This window comes from Aspergillus flavus, chromosome 8, assembly GCF_009017415.1.
Source record: "Aspergillus flavus chromosome 8, complete sequence".
NCBI classification, from domain to species: domain Eukaryota; kingdom Fungi; phylum Ascomycota; class Eurotiomycetes; order Eurotiales; family Aspergillaceae; genus Aspergillus; species Aspergillus flavus.
The window spans coordinates 1,940,895-1,957,296 of NC_092403.1; the positions used below are offsets into that span (position 1 = coordinate 1,940,895).

Genomic DNA, 16,402 nt, shown 5'->3' on the forward strand with positions numbered 1-16,402 from the left:
GTGGATATCGAGTTATACTGCTTATTTCGAGATTCCTTTAACGGAATGGATTGATTATTTGCCCTGTGTATAAAAATTTTCTACGGTGGATATACCATGTTTATAAACCACTTAACTCTCTATATATGATAGTTACAATGGTAGGCTTGACATTGAAACGATGATAATGGGTATGCCCCCAACCTAGACAGATATTTTGTCTGGTGAATAAGTTCATTCATTCTCCATACCACTCTACCACAACGCTCTTCACCTTAATGGAGAGAGAGGGTCAGAAGACCGAGCGAAATATAAAGATATAACATTAATCATATAATGTATATAATATACACAGGTTAAGAGCTACAGCGAGCACTTGTAGTCCATAGACAAGGAAGGTTGCAAGGGATATCATATAGAGCATTGAGTTACATGCAAGCTTTCAGGTTTTACACTAACATAACATGATGAAAGCAGGCTGGGATTATGCATTTCCTAGGCAAATGCACCAACCAACGCCATTAACAAAGCCCCGCAGGCAACTGCTATACATGCTTCAACGCGCTTTCGCCCATGTAAGGTTGCGTAGCTTGACTCACTCAAAAAATCTTCGGCCAAAAGTTCAACCAGCCCAGCGAACAGCAGAAGCCCACTGCTTATCGCATTCGTAATACCAACCATAAGCAAACCAGCAGTGCTCGTTGGATCATATAGGTTATGTAAAATAAGACCGATAGCTTGACCAATGGGCGTTGTAGTCCCATATGCAAGTGACATGAGCCATGGCTTCATCGAGGATGGGGCAAAAAGGTCCGGAATCAGCGATGCTATACGCGAGCCAAGAGCGAAACCCTCAAAAGTCTGATGAAAACAGATGGCCACGAGCAGTACAATGAATGACGTCCCTGTTGCGACACTAAGGGCCATTCCAATAAAAATACTATGAAAGAGAATTCCGGCTTCGAGAAGAAGACACTGGAGCAACTGACGTTGCGGATTCTGTATAGTCAACATAGTGTCCGGATGTTCACACGATATAGCCGGCGAAGGCCGAGCCAACTCGGACTGTGAGTAAGGGTTTCGATGAGCATTCGTACGTGAGCCATCGTAAGAGTCTGGTCCCTCAAGATCAACCTCCACATCCTCTTTGCGCGCAACCAGATTTGCGGATTGTGATTGACTGCCGTCGTCTGTAAAGTCACTCAGCAGGTGACCTGAGGATTGCGGCAGGCTACTTGTACAGCTGCCGTCCGGCATGCCCTCAAGGTGAATATTCTCTGTTGACTCTTGTAGGTATTCGGGCCCCTCATTCCGATAGACGCTTGCAGTATCCCCACCGACATCACCAATCAAATGGTCGTACTCACTCCCATGAACATGGCCTGCTCCTTTCATGGCAAAAAACATCTCTACCACCACCACAACAAAGACGGAAACCATGGCGACAAAACCAGCCATGGCACGGTATGATTCACTCCAAAATCGAGGAAGACATGGATCTGTCAGGGACACAAACGCCGTAGGGAGTAAATGGACGAAGGCCGTAGCTATCAATACACCTGTCCCAAAATGCCTGGAAAGGAAAAGAAAACGCCGTGGTATTGGGAGACGTGGGAACCGACGGGCAAGTACAGGGAATGAACAAGCTTCATGACGTTAAGTTAGAGAGCATCCAGTCGCAGTCAGGTTGGTGATGAGCATACCTAAAGTACTCAGCACTAGAATGAGGAACAGTGCCATTACATGTACTGGAGTGTTGTAAACACCTCGATCCTTCGAGCCACACGATGGCTTATCATTGTCAGAGTCTCTGATCCCACTTCTTCGGTGTAGTTCCGCCCGCAGAACTGCCTCTGGTATGTATGCACTCAATTCAACAGCGCTTTCAATGTCTATAAGAGTCCTGGATCAGTAAAGGTGGTTCTTCAGGTGAGGCTTCCAACCAAGGTGGTAAGCGCATTTCGGATGGTTGTTGATTGTGATTCTCTGAAACTCACTAAACTTTTCCAAGTCATTCCGCTGCCACCTTGTGAGTTCATCCATTTTTGTGTAGACCTTGTGTAATCTTGGATGGTGATCAGATCCATGACCTAGGACAAGCTTCGAGATTTCTGGCTCAAGCCCGATTTTTGAAGGGTTGCCGCTCTCCGACTAACTATACAGTTTGAAATACTGGAACTGGATATTAAGCAACAATGAGGAATATTTGATGTCTCGCGGTAAGTTTGAAGTATGTAGCGGTTGGTGCCGTTGACGGGGCTCCCACGCTGGGGAGAAGGACATTTATAACTCGGAGAGGCTGTGAAGATAAAATGAACACGCGTTAAATTAGTTTTAATATTATCTTATCAATCAATTTTCATTGCTTAGTAACACTGGAGCGCATCGTCACTAGGTACCATTCAATCCAAGTTATTCCGATGTAACTTACTCCTCAAGTACCTAAAATACCGTATGTTCATAGTACATCTAAACGGGGAAAGATAGAAGCAAAAAGATAAAGAATCCGTGGAGATTGTATTGCTGGAAAGCGATACCTTACTCCGGAGTATGCTAGGGACGAAGAAGTATGGTATGTGGCATTACTACCTGTTTCTCAGCTTAGTCCAACCGCTTGTCCCTTTAAGCCGATTAGACTTTACAGGCTCCTTTGGAGACTCTGGCTCAGCACAATTGTTTTCCGATGGCTCAATGTTTGATATATTTAATTCATCCTTCTCGTCTTCCCGATTGGCTGAGGATTCATGAACAGATTGTAGTGGCGCCTCAGGTATGTTATCCCATTCCTTCTTCTCCAAAACCTCCCATTCCGCACTGGCCATTTCACCTAATAAGCTTGACTTTAATTTGTCTGCAACTTTCGTCGGAGTTGGAAGCCTCCATGTACGCGTGTACTCGGTACCCTCTGAAGCAGCGAGGAAAGAGTGCACAGTACCATGGGAGTAATGACCTAGCATTGGGAATGACTTTGTCCGCTGGATGATTGTTTTGGGAGGGTCTCTCGTAATCTTCACCTTTGATTGTACGTCTCGACCGGCGAACGCTCTAACGAGTGTTGATGTTTGTGCCGGGGGTGCAACAAGTAGCTGCCACATATGCTTTCCAATGCTACAGATCTCTTCCCAAGAATCTGACGTTATATGGAGTCCTTGAGTCCGGCAAAGCCAGGAAATATTCCAAGCCAATAGCGTCGCCCCCTCTATAAAGAGAGCGTATGTACCGGGATCTTCCCTGGCTAGTTTTGGGAGACTTCTGTCAATGGAGAGTGGTCGGGGTCGGGGAAAGCAAGACCGCGGATCCGCTGTTCGTGATGGTGTTGAACTAGAAGGCGAGGGCTGCAACGTACTTGATGCGGGTAACATTTCACGCAAGAGATAAGACCCAGAGGGTGCGTATATGGTAGGCGCAGGGTAATTCCGGTGAGGAAGTGTGATTTCTGCAGGAAGCCTTAGGGACAAGTAATGTGAAACAAGTACTAGGAGTTGAGCAATATAGGAGAATGACGTTGAAATTTGCGACGGTGTAGCACCTGTTTTTTTCCATTAATATTTGCTTAGTATCCGACGAAATAGAGATCGTAACTTTCCATTCATGTCCCTAAGATCTATGATAGGTATGCCACCAATTGTATATGCCTCTTTAACTTCACCATCTCTCTTTTTGACTTTCTGCTGTAGATTATAAAGGTAGGCGGCTTCACGGCATAAAAATATCCGAGCCTCAGCCGTCTTACTGTGCAATGAATGCCACAGGTGGTCCGTTCTTTTGGCATTGTTATGAATGCCAGATAAGATAGCTGCTTCACGTTCCGCAAGTTGATACTTTGCAGATCCAGCATCCGAGCGACGTTGCGCTAGCGTAAGCTTGTGTTCTGATATGTTGCGCTTTTTGTTCTTGATCTCTAGCCGTAAGTTTTCTGTTCGACTTTTAAGTAGCTTTATCCTCAAGGAGGATCTGGTTTTCTCGTTGGCGATGATTTGAATGGGCCAAGCTATGTGGCCCTCATTCTTGAGACTGAGATGTCCAGAGTCAGGCCGTTCCGATAATGCTTCAAGAATACTTGTAGAGGACACTGTCTCATTGATCTGTTGTCCTAAGGACTCATTTTCTAGAAGAATCCTGGCATTTTCGATTCGGAGCTGATAGAGCTGATTGCGGGCACAGGAAGGGCAAAGATATTTAAGTCGTGATGTTGGAGCACGGGAGCATACGTGACAGCTCATCCCAAGAGTACGAGTTTTGATCTGATATTATGTGTGACGTTGGAAGTATGGAACTGCAGGGCGTTGAAGGCTATCGGTGAGGCGGCCAGATGCGGCAGATTTGAGTATTATGACGCGATATCATTCCCACTTCGGCAATATTAACTAGTGGCCCCGGGGGCCGGAACTACTCTTTGTATTGTGCTTGAATCCCAGCCCCCAAATATTAACAAAGGAGAAAAAACAAAGCTGCTGGTAGCGATGATAAAACTTAAAAAATAACTACATATGCTAGTTATCGTATTCTAGTTGTCTCCGTGTCAGCGGCAATACGTATCTACGTACGGAGTAGTAGTATGTTCTTTAATTGGTTACGACTGTCCACTCCCGGCCCTGGGGCATTTGTCCTCTTTCTAAGTTTGAAGTATCTGTTGTTTACCTACCGACAAATACCCGTTAGACTAGCAATACTCCTGAGCTCTATCCATGAGCTTCTGCATTCACTTTCGGAGATTTCTTTTAAAAAGGAGCTCGAATTCTTCAGTCATTGCACTCACTGCTAGGGGCGGTAAATCGGCTCATATGTGAGCCCTTCCACTTAACATGGATACGGCGGATAAGAACGATTCCACTCAGTACTCGCCACAAATGCTTCAAGGAAAGCGAAGCATCAGTGTGTATGAAGTCCCGGGGAATTTGACCCCGTCATTCGAAGGTCTCAAAGATTACGACTGGGGGCGTCTCCAGGAGCATTATGCCAACGCCATGGAGAAACACGGAACAGCCGAAGAAGACTTGCGAGCTCAGATTTCGAAGCTGCTAGAGGTTTCTTCATCGTATCCCCTCCGCAAAGACATACTCTAAAACTTATGTCATTGTCATAGGTTTTTATGGCGTGGTCCCAAACCACTGTTGTTCGTGATGAAGCTAGAGCGCTAAAGAGGTTCGATTGAAAGTACGAGGCTGTAGTACGATGTGAGGCTTATTAATCTTGATAGATTCAAAACGCAAATGCAGCACGTACAAAATTCTGAGGAGGACTTGGAGAAGAAACGAAAACACTGTATGTTATTAACACTTTCTTACAAAGTGACAATGCTGTTTCCTCTAACTCTCCAGATAGATGTCAATGTTGTAAAGGCATTCGAAAGCGCCCTTGCGCTTCTGAATGACCGCGTAAGACCCTGAAGGCTGTGGTTATCTATGATAGCTTTACCTCCAGTTTTCTTTTTTGTATTATAGGATTTGTAATAGGTAACACCGAACTCAATCACATAGTAGGGTGCGATCCCTCTTATTGTCACCAAACATATACAAACATGCTCACATTCAGCTGGCAACCTCATCACAGTGGGGTAAAAGGAGACAAGCATCGAGGAAGTAGAGAAATCCCTACAGAAACCTAAGCTCCGGCTCGGTCGACTTCATTCTGCCTTCTCAGCCTACTAGTGATGTCCTCCCAGGTAGTTTCAGCCCGTCCTCTAGTGTTTGCTAGTAGGCTTTCTTCTTCGGCCTCTTCAGCATCCTCATCGAGCTGTCGCTCATCCAATTTCGGAGAGTGTAAGAGAGCGGTGACCATTACAAGTAGATAGATACCTTGATCGCATGTCTAGTTAGAGCCTCCAGTCAAATCATATCAGAGAGGTAAAGAATCCCTACCTAGGAAAGCGAATTGGGCCCAAAAGAAAATGGCACCAAAAAAGGGAAAATTCATCGTTACACGGTTAAGAAATGTGCTGACAACGCTTGGAGTGCAGACTTGCTTGGCAGCCAAACTATCTGCCACCTCAGAGCATGGCCTAATAAGATGTTTATCACGCGAACAATCCGGTTGTTTTTCAGAAAAGCTAAGCTCTCGGTCACAGAAAGTTTGCGGCCCATAAGTTGCGTATTGAGGGGCGAGTATCATCGATGTTGAGTAGTTCAAAGCTAGTATGATCAACATCAACATAGCCGTTGCCAACAGAAGAGCTTGAGGCGATGTGTGGCCTTTCCGGATTTGGAAGATTCTGATCCAGAGAAAACGAATCCCAACTGCAGAAATACCGACGATGGAGCTGCTGAAAAGGAATAAGACAAGCAAGGTGAAAATGACGTAGTCCACTGGGAATATTTTGGCGGATTGGACAAAGACCCAGTTGATGGGGTTGAAAACATTGATATGTCCAAGAATGTATCCGCATCGTTGTTTGCAGAACGAGTTCTTGGCCTTATCGATCGTCGTCAAAAGCATAGATATCCATATAATAAGCGCAAGAAGTGAAAAAATAACACCGGATAGCAGCTGAAATGGACGGAATATGGCTCCAAATTTCAGCCACAATTGCATTAACCAATTTTGATGTTTGCCGTGAGCTTCATCCGCTAAGCGTTGTCGACGAATAAGCGTTCGCTCTTCCCTAACCAGGGTATCCAGCTCTCTACGGTCTTTTGAAGACAACAGTCCCGGGTTTCCTCTGCAGCGACCTTCTAACTGGCGCTGTCGTTCCCGATTAGAACACAGCTGCACAGCTGTAGTCGCTTTCAATGTCGGGCTTATAACTGACGGGCCTTCCTTGATTAAGGTAATAGGAAACAGCGCTAGACCCGTGGAAGTATATAAAACATATAAGCACAGGCCTATCGTTATCAGCAAACCAAGAGCAAATGTAAGGGCACGTTCGCCGCCTGCGGTAGGAGCCTGTTAGCAACAGCATTCGATGGTATACGATATACCGGCTGAAGGAACAATAATTCGAAGGAGCCCCAAGCTTACGGTTTTCAGTCAGTAGGTGTTTGAAATAATCCAGACCGCCACCATCCCCATCTTTCGCAACAGGCACGAAGAATCCAACGAGAAACAGCACAACCACTATCGCAAGGAAAGAGACTGTGTATTTAAAAGCAGCCCAGAACCGCTGCCCAAATGACTGTTGTTCTGTTTCAGATGCCACTTCGTCGTACTCCTCGTACAAGAAATAGATGAAAGGGATCACAATAAGGCATAGGAGGGCGTCCAAAGAGTATAGGAAGTAATACACGATTTTCAAGCACAATAATATCCTATCTACTTCACTCTGAGTAGCCCAGTCCTGTCGCCGACCCAGAGCCGGATTAATCGTAGATGAGACCAGAGCAACATCGACTGGTACCAAAAGAACAGTTGCAAGAAGGGTGGTGACAGCAACGATACAAGTCAATATCACCGATGGACAGCGATCCCGAGGGGTTTGGTAAGTATAAATAAATACAGAGGCCACTGCAGCCAGTATAGCTACCACAATTGCATATACAGCCCAAATAAGGGACGTTTGTAGGAGCGCCATGTTGTTGGATTTTGGATCTCACATGGAAGAGGACTCCGTTCGAGGGTTGAAGCTAAGAAGCGATTACAAGGAACTGCCAAGGATCCATGAGTACCTAACGAGCAATATGCAAAATACTCAAGGAATACCAAACATTTGCCATAACATACCAAAAATTGAGATGATCATATCAAGAGACCATCATTGACGGTATCGCGAAGAAGTTCTAAACGCGTCTTACGTCATCGTATGGTGGAGCTTGTGTTGATCACGTGCTACTCCCGTAGCTCCAGGTTGGCGTGTGATGTCTCTAATGTCAATGGATAGCACTAAGCAGCTTCCCTTGTTGTTGAGAGACTCTTGGAATAAATTTATTTGCAGCACATGACTTAGATGCTCCCAGATTTGTTATTCTGCTTCTCCATTATTTATGCAATGGTTTTTCTTGCATAAAGGCAGTTGAAAAGACAGATACATCAGCGGGGAGGAACAAGAGGGAAGTTCGAACATCTCTCAGTTAATTTTGATAACCAAATGCAGTGTTATACTGAGCTCTTGCCTCCTACTGGGGTCACTCACTCGTTGGCACTTCCTTTTATCTCTGAATCAGCGAACAACTTGGTGGTTGCTAGAACTTCTCGTCTTCAGATATTTTCTTTGCTTGATGTTGGCCCTCGACCTGGAGGCATCGAAGAACAAGGCGTCCCAAAGCTGGTCTTGGAAAGGGAATATGCTCTCCCAGGTACGGTAACAGATCTATGTCGAGTCAAACTCTTGAATACCAAGAGTGGCGGCGAAGCCATTTTGCTTGCCTTCCGAAATGCGAAACTTGCATTGATCGAATGGGACCCGGGGCGGTATGGCATCTGCACAATATCCATTCACTATTATGAACGGGATGATTCGACTAGTAGTCCGTGGGTACCTGATTTGAGCAGCTGCGGCAGCATCCTTAGTGTGGACCCAAGCAGTAGATGTGCGGTTTTCAACTTCGGGATCCGGAATCTCGCCATCCTTCCTTTTCACCAACCGGGCGATGACCTGGTGATGGATGATTATGGCGAACTTGACGATGAGAGACTTGGCAGCCATGGATTAGAAAGTGGCACCGATTGTGATATGACTAAAGAAAGCATTGCGCACAGGGCGCCATACTCGTCTTCTTTTGTGCTCCCTTTGGCAGCTTTGGATCCATCAATACTGCACCCCATAAGTCTCGCTTTTTTATATGAATACAGGGAGCCGACATTTGGTATTTTGTATTCGCAGGTTGCTACATCTAATGCGCTTCTTCATGAAAGAAAAGATGTTGTTTTCTATACCGTTTTCACACTGGACTTAGAGCAGCGAGCATCAACGACTCTACTTTCCGTGTCTAGATTGCCTAGTGATTTGTTTAAAGTGGTAGCCCTTCCTCCTCCTGTTGGAGGTGCCCTACTCATTGGGTCTAACGAGCTTGTTCACGTTGATCAGGCAGGGAAAACCAACGCAGTGGGTGTTAATGAGTTCTCTAGGCAGGTTTCGTCTTTCTCAATGACGGATCAATCGGACCTAGCACTTCGCCTTGAAGGCTGTATCGTCGAGCGTCTTTCTGAAACCAATGGAGACTTACTTTTGGTACCCACCACCGGAGAAATAGTCCTTGTCAAATTCAGGCTAGACGGCAGGTCGGTATCGGGCATCTCAGTTCACCCCATACCTCCCCATGCCGGCGGAGACATCGTGAAATCCGCTGCTTCGTCATCGGCTTTTCTTGGCGATAAGAGGGTTTTCTTAGGAAGTGAAGACGCCGATTCAATACTTCTGGGCTGGTCAGTTCCATCCTCGGGCACTAAGAAGCCCCGACCTCAAGCACGGCACACGGAAGAGGATTCTGGAGGATTTTCTGATGAAGACCAGAGTGAAGATGATGTTTATGAAGATGATCTCTATGCTACGGTGCCAGAAGTTGTGGTAGACGGTCGTCGCCCCTCTGCAGAGTCGTTCGGCTCTAGCCTGTACAATTTTCGGGAGTACGACAGACTTTTGAATATTGGGCCTCTGAAAGATATTGCTTTCGGAAGGTCTTTCACAAGCCTTGGTGGGGAAGAAAATGCCGGCAATGACTCGGGCCTGGAATTGGTAGCCTCCCAAGGGTGGGATAGAAGTGGTGGCCTGGCTGTTATGAAGCGTGGACTTGAGCTTCAAGTGCTCAATTCTATGAGAACAGACTTGGCCAGTTGTGTCTGGACAGCATCTGTAGCGCATATGGAAGAAGCCGTATCTAAGACCACCACGCAAGCTGAAAACCGAGAATGTCATCAATATGTTGTTGTCTCAAAAGCAACGAGTGCCGAGAGGGAACAATCTGAAGTTTTCAGGGTGGAAGGACAGGAACTGAGGCCATTCCGAGCCCCGGAATTCAATCCAAACGAGGATGTAACCATTGATATTGGGACGTTAATAGGCAAAAACAGAGTGGTTCAGATATTAAGAAGTGAAGTACGAAGCTATGATGGCGGTGAGTTTACTCTCCTGATGATGCCTACATGAAGGTAATCTAATGTAATAGACCTGGGCTTGGCTCAGATCTATCCTGTATGGGACGAAGATACTAGCGAAGAACGGATGGCCATCAGCTCCAGCCTTGTGGATCCGTACGTAGCGATACTTCGCGATGACTCAACATTATTGCTTCTCCAAGCAGATGATAGCGGAGATCTCGATGAAGTCGAATTGAATGAACAGATAGCAAATTCAAAATGGACCTCGTGCTGCTTGTATTTCGACAAAACTGGGATTTTTTCCTCCATCAGTGCAACCTCAGACGAGTTGGCTCAAAATAGCATGACCCTTTTCCTAATGACCCAGGATTGTCGTTTATTTGTGAGTTACGGAATGGTTTCGAGCAATTGAAGTTATATCGTTTTGCTTCTAGTCTGGGCACATCTAATACTTACAACACGTATAGATATATCGGCTTCCCGATCAGAAACTATTAGCGATAATCGAAGGAGTCGATTGTTTGCCGCCCGTTCTGTCAAGTGAACCTCCGAAGCGGTCCACTACGCGCGAGGTCTTAACCGAAATTGTTGTTGCTGACCTCGGAGACTCCTGGAGCAGCTTTCCTTACTTAATTGTACGAACTTGACGTATCCCTTGCTGAAGCATCTTTCTGATTTACAAGGCTAACGGAACCGATATAGATACGCAGCAGACATGATGACCTTGCCGTATACAGACCGTTTATCTCCATTACAAAGTCTGTAGGCGAACCCCACGCTGACTTAAATTTCCTAAAAGAGACAAATTTGGTTTTGCCAAGGATAACCTCCGGTGTTGAAGATCAGTCGTCAACTGAGGAGGTAATAAAAAGCGTACCACTGCGCATAGTATCCAACATTTCAGGATTCAGCGCAATATTCAGGCCAGGTGTTTCACCAGGCTTTATAGTCAGAACTTCGACAAGCTCTCCACATTTTCTGGGCCTTAAAGGAGGATATGCGCAGAGTCTTAGCAAGTTTCAAACTTCCGAATGTGGTGAAGGCTTTATTCTCCTGGATTCAAAGGTGCTTTGCTTCATACTTCTCTGTTTAACATACTGCATACTGAGTTTCCATACAGGGTGTCATTCATGTGTGTCAAATGCCACTTGGTGTTCAGCTAGACTATCCGTGGACAATACAGCAGATACCTATTGGAGAGCAAGTTGACCACCTAGCCTACTCTTCGTCATCTGGGATGTACGTCATAGGAACTTCTCATAGGACTGAATTTAAGTTACCTGAAGATGATGAGTTACATCCTGAGTGGCGTAATGAAAGTATGTCTCACCTGTTGACATCTGTGCAGTATGCTCACAATATTACAGTGACCTCGTTCTTTCCGGAAGTGCAGCGAAGCTCTCTAAAGGTCGTGAGCCCGAAAACGTGGACCGTCATCGATAGGTATGAAGCTATTGCGAAAAGTCCAATAAGAGTTACTATTACTAACATTGCGTTTTTCTCTACCTGGAAGCTATCTATTGAGCCCCGCCGAGCATGTGATGGCGGTAAAAAACATGAGTCTTGAGATCTCTGAGAACACACATGAGCGTAAGGATATGATCGTTGTGGGAACGGCATTTGCAAGAGGTGAAGACATTGCGTCGCGTGGCTGTGTGTACGTCTTTGAAGTCATCAAGGTCGTCCCTGATCCTAAGAGGCCGGAGATGGACCGTAAATTGAGACTCGTAGGCAAAGAGCCGGTTAAAGGAGCAGTAACCGCCTTGTCTGAAATCGGTGGCCAGGGCTTTCTGATAGTCGCACAGGGACAGAAATGCATTGTCAGAGGCCTGAAAGAAGATGGTAGCCTTCTCCCTGTTGCTTTCATGGACGTACAGTGCCATGTTAGCGTGGTAAAAGAGCTAAAGGGCACAGGAATGTGCATCATCGCTGATGCTGTGAAAGGGCTCTGGTTTGCGGGCTACTCGGTAAGTTCTTAGTTCTCAAAAGACGTGAGCCAAGGGAACAATATATCTGACAATATTGCGCTTCCAGGAAGAGCCTTATAAAATGAGCCTTTTTGCAAAGGATCTGGATTATCTCGAGGTCTTAGCAGCAGATTTTCTTCCAGATGGCAACAAGTTATTCATTCTCGTTGCTGACAGTGACTGCAACCTTCATGTGCTCCAATATGACCCTGAAGGTGTGTCAATTTTTCTTTCCTCAAAATAGCAAGCAGTCCACTGATAAGGAATAGATCCAAAATCGTCCAACGGCGACAGACTGCTGAGTCGTAGCAAATTCCATACAGGCAACTTCATCTCGACGTTGACGCTCTTGCCGCGTACTTCAGTCTCTTCCGAGCAAATGATCTCCGACGTTGATGCGATGGACGTTGACATCAAAATACCACGTCATCAGATGCTCATTACGTCCCAGAACGGATCTGTTGGCCTCGTCACATGCGTTTCCGAAGAGTCCTATCGTCGATTATCCGCTTTGCAGTCTCAGCTGACAAATACCATTGAGCATCCATGTGGTCTCAACCCTCGAGCTTTTCGGGCAGTGGAAAGTGACGGCACTGCAGGCAGAGGAATGCTCGATGGAAAGCTTCTCTTCCAGTGGCTGGACATGAGCAAACAACGCAAGGTGGAAATAGCCAGTCGTGTTGGAGCAAATGAATGGGAGATCAAAGCAGATTTTGAGGCTATTAGCGGTGAAGGGCTTGGGTATTTGTAACAGTAGGCAGCCTAAGTCTGTAAGAGCTTCGGAATACCTACCATGGAATATCGATATGGAAGACAGCAAAATTTTGGGCAAGAAATATATGATATATTCGTAATCGCTGTATGCTTATATCTTTTTGAAATGTTCGAGAGTTTTGACGTTCTTTTCTCAGTTAAATATTGAGTTATGATTTCGAAGACTAAATGCGCGACTTGAAGACCAAGTACTATCCTATTGTCTTCACATTTCAGTGCTATGTAAGACTTAGTGTCGCTCCACGGCTATTGTCGAACAGAGAGATACCTATCAACCAGCAGGCAGGATCACACAAGGCATCTGTATGAAAGTAGAAAATTGAACCCTGGCTGAGCCGATGGTAACGGAATCTTTTGGCATACACGCCCACAAACATAAGAATAAAAAAAAAAAAAAAGATAATATAGAAAAGAAAAGAAAAGTAAAGTAAAAAAGAAAGATAGCTTCAGACGGCCAGCCGATTGTCGAATTTCCCTTGTGGTTCCTTAGCCCAAGGTACCCTGATCCTTCCACATAACATCATGACGCCAGTATATATATGTATTACACCAAATAAAGATAAAGAATAAAGAACAAAACAAAAAGTTATTGGGAGCCAGAAATCAGTAAAGACGAAGAGAAGAGGCCCGGATATCAAATTTAGACTCCGTCACGCCACAACAACCCCACAGCTCGTGGTCCTTCCATATCTGTACATCTCGAAGAAGGAACAAAACAAAACGAAAAAAAAAAGGGAGGCGGGGGGGGGGGGGGGGGGAAGATGGTAGGCTTTAACAGAGATTTCATCCAAATGGAGCGTTGAGATCCAAATCTGGGACCCGCCTAAGGTCGACGCCTTCAAAAGTGGCATGTTTCCAGTATTTGGCAGCTCTTGGAAGAAGTTGGACTCTCACCTAGCTACAAGATCATGCACAACTAAACCGCCTCAATGCTAGAAAACGTCTTCTGCAGCGAAGTATCGCTTACTTCTACCTCGTGTAGCAACGAACTTCATCTCAGGCATATTGGTATGATGTACCACATGTGGTCGATATACTGCATCCACGGGAGCTTGCCAGTCATCCAAGCCCAATGGAAAATATTCATATAATAAATCGGCGCTCTCGTTGGGAAAAGGAAGAGTCGATGCAAAAGGTTGCTGCATATTTGTAGTGTTCAGCAAGGGCAACGATGATGACGTGCTCCTGGCCGGTGGCTGTGGGATTCCGTGAGAAAGTTTTCGCATTTTAGCCGGCGGCGCCGAGCCTTCCGTATTGATAATCTTCTGCGGAGTCTCACTGGCGTACGAGGAAGTCGGTCGGGCAGAGTCATTCAAACGGGAAGGATCGCCACCACCGTCATCATCAAGAAGTGACAAATTTATCGGGGCTGCTATAGCACTAGCACGTCGTTGCTGAGTTTCTGCTGTCCGCGAGTATTCTGGACTGGACTGTGAATATATAGACGAGCGAGGTAGAGCTGCAGATGGAAGTGCACCTCCTGTAGACTGGGGGATCTGTGTCCAGTCAGGGGAAGCCCGTTGAGCAGTGACGCCGGTCTGAGAAGCCGAGGTCTCCGGGGAGCTGCTCTTCCCTGTAGTCTTAAACTTTGATGGAGGCTGACCAGAGCGTGGAGCAGTTTCACTGGTGGGCGTACGGTTGATACTGGCTGAGTGGGAAGCTTGCGCATTCTTTCTCGACGCCGCAGCACTACCGCTCAGGGGCAAGTCCTTGCGAGATTGAAAGTTGCGTGGACTGCGGCCCCGGACAATTACGGGTCCCGAGTGTACCTCACAGATGGGGATTTTAGTGCCGGTAGACAAAGTTGCGACGACCTTTAGCCGAACAACAAAGTGTTGTTGGAGCTCCTTTCGGCGCCCATTGTTGGCAGTTGCCACACGAAACTGGAGTCGCTTCCATGCTATCGGGAAGGTGGCATAGTCTGTATCTAGATCCTGACCGGCCATGATATCTAAGGGAATCGCGGGTGGTTCTTTTTCAACCTTGGGATTATTTGGGTTGTTCGTCGCGGTAGGGTGGCCGCTGTCTTCGGTTGAAGGATTCGCGTTCGCAGCAGGGGTTTTCCAGGGCACAGAGATGATTTTGACAGAATTGCCTTCCACAGACTCAGTTGCCGAAACAGTGAGCTCCTGTGCAAGAATCGGTATACGGTCGCCTTGTTCTGTCATAATATAGCGCAAGCTCCGCGGGAGGGTAACTGAGCCCGTGATCTGAAACAAGTTACGACGGTAACACGTTAGCTCCGCACCTTGCTGGGGCGGAGCATTCTCCGCGGGGGATGTTGTCCAAGGCGACTCCGCAAGGAAAAACATTCCATGCAACTGAGCTGAGAGTGACAGTGAAGTCCGCCGTAGCGAGTAATCAAGCAGGGTAAAATTATATACCGGCATCGAAAAGCTCAGTAGTTTATTATTATGGTCGATGGACGAGTCTGAGTGTTGTTGTTCTGCAGGCGCGGGATCAAAAGGCGCCACCATGTCAGAGAAAGGGTCATCATATCCCGAATGGAATCGTTTTAGCGGTGCGGATAGACCAGTCTGGGGGAAGGCTATATCATCTCCACTAATTCGAAAGGCAATGTTAGGGCTCTGCCCACAACAGTAATCATCCGTAGGACAACGAGCTACTCACCTAACAAATGTCTCCGACTCAAAGTTGGAGCGCTGATCAGGAAGATCCATGCCAGGCATAGAGTTGAGGTAGTCGGCGCCCTGAATATTGCTGAGCGATAGCGGGCTGGCCAAGTACGGCATGGCCATGGTATCGAAGCCCTCCATGGCGAGGGTTAAACCCAATTAAGATTTGCAAGATCAGCAAGACGAGAGAAACGATTGCCTGTCTCTTTCACAAATAACAGGGAAGCGAATCAAACCAGGAAAGGAGATGTTGAGGGAGATAGGTAGTTGGAACAATCAACTCTGGGTGAAGAGCGTAATCGCAATGACTGCGGAGAACGCGTTAGGAGCTAAGGAGGAGATCTCATAAAGGGTTCGAAGTCCATGTGATGAAGTACACGATAGTAATAAGAAAAATAAGTAGTAGTGATAGTAGTAGTAATAGGTAACAAAGAACTAAAGGAAACAGAAGGTAATTGAGAGGAGGGGTAGAAGGTAGATCGAGGGAAAGCAATCACTTGTAGTAAATAGTGATAGGTGCTATGAAGGAGTTGTTGAGTGGATCAGACTGCCCGAGGTCAGTACAGAGTAGTCTGTGGAGCTTGCCGTGATGTCTTTTTCTCAGAAAAAAGAAAAGGGAAAAAAAAAAAAAGTTGGTCCGGAGGCAGTCAATCTAAGTCAATAAAGATAGATAACAGAAGACTAAAGACGGACCCGGCGACGGGGCGGCAGCAGTAGCCGGTGAAGAGGGGCGGAAGAGAGGGAAAAGTGCAAGATGTTCAAGGACTTTGGTTCACTAACGCCCACTTTTCTCCTGGTTCAAGGTTGGTAACTTAGTTTAAACCTGGACAAGTCAAACTAAGGTACCAACGAATGAAGGATGAACTGATGGGTTCAGCGAGTGTGGATCACAAAAGCAGACTAGCAGACCACTAGAAAGGTGGAGGAGAAGAGACGAGGTGGAGGGGAGATGATATACCGAGCGGATTCTTGAATATCACTTGTGGAGACTGGAGAGTGGCCAAAGACGAAGTATGAAAAGAAAAAATAAAAATTAAAATAGAGATAAAAATGAAAATGAGAAAGAGAAAAGAAAGA

The 16,402-nt window shown here is 46.2% G+C and overlaps 6 protein-coding genes across 6 annotated transcripts; 2 read left to right on the top strand and 4 right to left on the bottom strand.

Moving 5' to 3' along the window:
* Nucleotides 1–100: 100 nt before the first annotated feature.
* Nucleotides 101–2,293, bottom strand: F9C07_1942677 (Fe2+/Zn2+ regulated transporter). Its single transcript, XM_041295260.2, has 3 exons — nt 1,977–2,293; nt 1,683–1,871; nt 101–1,625 (listed from the first exon to the last, which is right to left on the bottom strand). Exons 1-3 carry the CDS (start codon nt 2,020–2,022, stop codon nt 475–477), a joined length of 1,386 nt encoding a protein of 461 aa, XP_041151132.1. The 5' UTR covers nt 2,023–2,293; the 3' UTR covers nt 101–474.
* Nucleotides 2,294–2,564: 271 nt separating this feature from the next.
* F9C07_13324 (UV radiation resistance protein and autophagy-related subunit 14-domain-containing protein) lies at nt 2,565–4,202 on the bottom strand (the record flags this gene model as incomplete). Its single annotated transcript, XM_071507977.1, has 2 exons — nt 2,565–3,508; nt 3,545–4,202. The coding sequence occupies 2 exons, from the start codon at nt 4,200–4,202 to the stop codon at nt 2,565–2,567; spliced, it is 1,602 nt and encodes a 533-aa protein (XP_071367399.1).
* A 131-nt stretch (nt 4,203–4,333) lies between these two features.
* Nucleotides 4,334–13,447, top strand: F9C07_2287464 (protein cft1). Its single transcript, XM_071510906.1, has 11 exons — nt 4,334–5,006; nt 5,066–5,124; nt 5,180–5,244; nt 5,305–9,965; nt 10,017–10,330; nt 10,416–10,583; nt 10,651–11,013; nt 11,069–11,391; nt 11,462–11,915; nt 11,983–12,130; nt 12,185–13,447. The coding sequence occupies exons 4-11, from the start codon at nt 8,000–8,002 to the stop codon at nt 12,664–12,666; spliced, it is 4,218 nt and encodes a 1,405-aa protein (XP_071367401.1). The 5' UTR covers nt 4,334–5,006; nt 5,066–5,124; nt 5,180–5,244; nt 5,305–7,999; the 3' UTR covers nt 12,667–13,447.
* Nucleotides 4,785–5,369, top strand: F9C07_2237083 (uncharacterized protein; the record flags this gene model as incomplete). The annotated part of the gene is made up of 4 exons (XM_071510005.1): nt 4,785–5,006; nt 5,066–5,124; nt 5,180–5,244; nt 5,305–5,369. 4 exons carry the CDS (start codon nt 4,785–4,787, stop codon nt 5,367–5,369), a joined length of 411 nt encoding a protein of 136 aa, XP_071367400.1.
* Nucleotides 5,584–7,486, bottom strand: F9C07_13322 (putative lysosomal cobalamin transporter; the record flags this gene model as incomplete). The annotated part of the gene is made up of 3 exons (XM_041295259.1): nt 5,584–5,777; nt 5,841–6,848; nt 6,937–7,486. 3 exons carry the CDS (start codon nt 7,484–7,486, stop codon nt 5,584–5,586), a joined length of 1,752 nt encoding a protein of 583 aa, XP_041151131.1.
* A 174-nt stretch (nt 13,448–13,621) lies between the features above and the next one.
* On the bottom strand, nt 13,622–15,466 carry F9C07_13320 (uncharacterized protein; the record flags this gene model as incomplete). Its single annotated transcript, XM_041295258.1, has 2 exons — nt 13,622–15,251; nt 15,321–15,466. 2 exons carry the CDS (start codon nt 15,464–15,466, stop codon nt 13,622–13,624), a joined length of 1,776 nt encoding a protein of 591 aa, XP_041151129.1.
* Between the last annotated feature and the right edge of the window lie 936 nt (nt 15,467–16,402).

Excerpts from the sequence above, each read along its gene's own strand:
- F9C07_1942677 (XM_041295260.2), bottom strand. The coding sequence starts at position 2,022 with ATGGATGAACTCACAAGGTGGCAGCGGAATGACTTGGAAAAGTTTA. Across the intron at positions 1,872-1,976 it reads GAATGACTTGGAAAAGTTTA|ACATTGAAAGCGCTGTTGAA; the intron begins GTGAGTTTCAGA and ends GGACTCTTATAG. Across the intron at positions 1,626-1,682 it reads TCTAGTGCTGAGTACTTTAG|CTTGTTCATTCCCTGTACTT; the intron begins GTATGCTCATCA and ends AACGTCATGAAG.
- F9C07_2287464 (XM_071510906.1), top strand. The coding sequence starts at position 8,000 with ATGCAGTGTTATACTGAGCTCTTGCCTCCTACTGGGGTCACTCACTCG. Across the intron at positions 10,331-10,415 it reads CCCAGGATTGTCGTTTATTT|ATATATCGGCTTCCCGATCA; the intron begins GTGAGTTACGGA and ends CAACACGTATAG. Across the intron at positions 11,392-11,461 it reads ACGTGGACCGTCATCGATAG|CTATCTATTGAGCCCCGCCG; the intron begins GTATGAAGCTAT and ends TCTACCTGGAAG.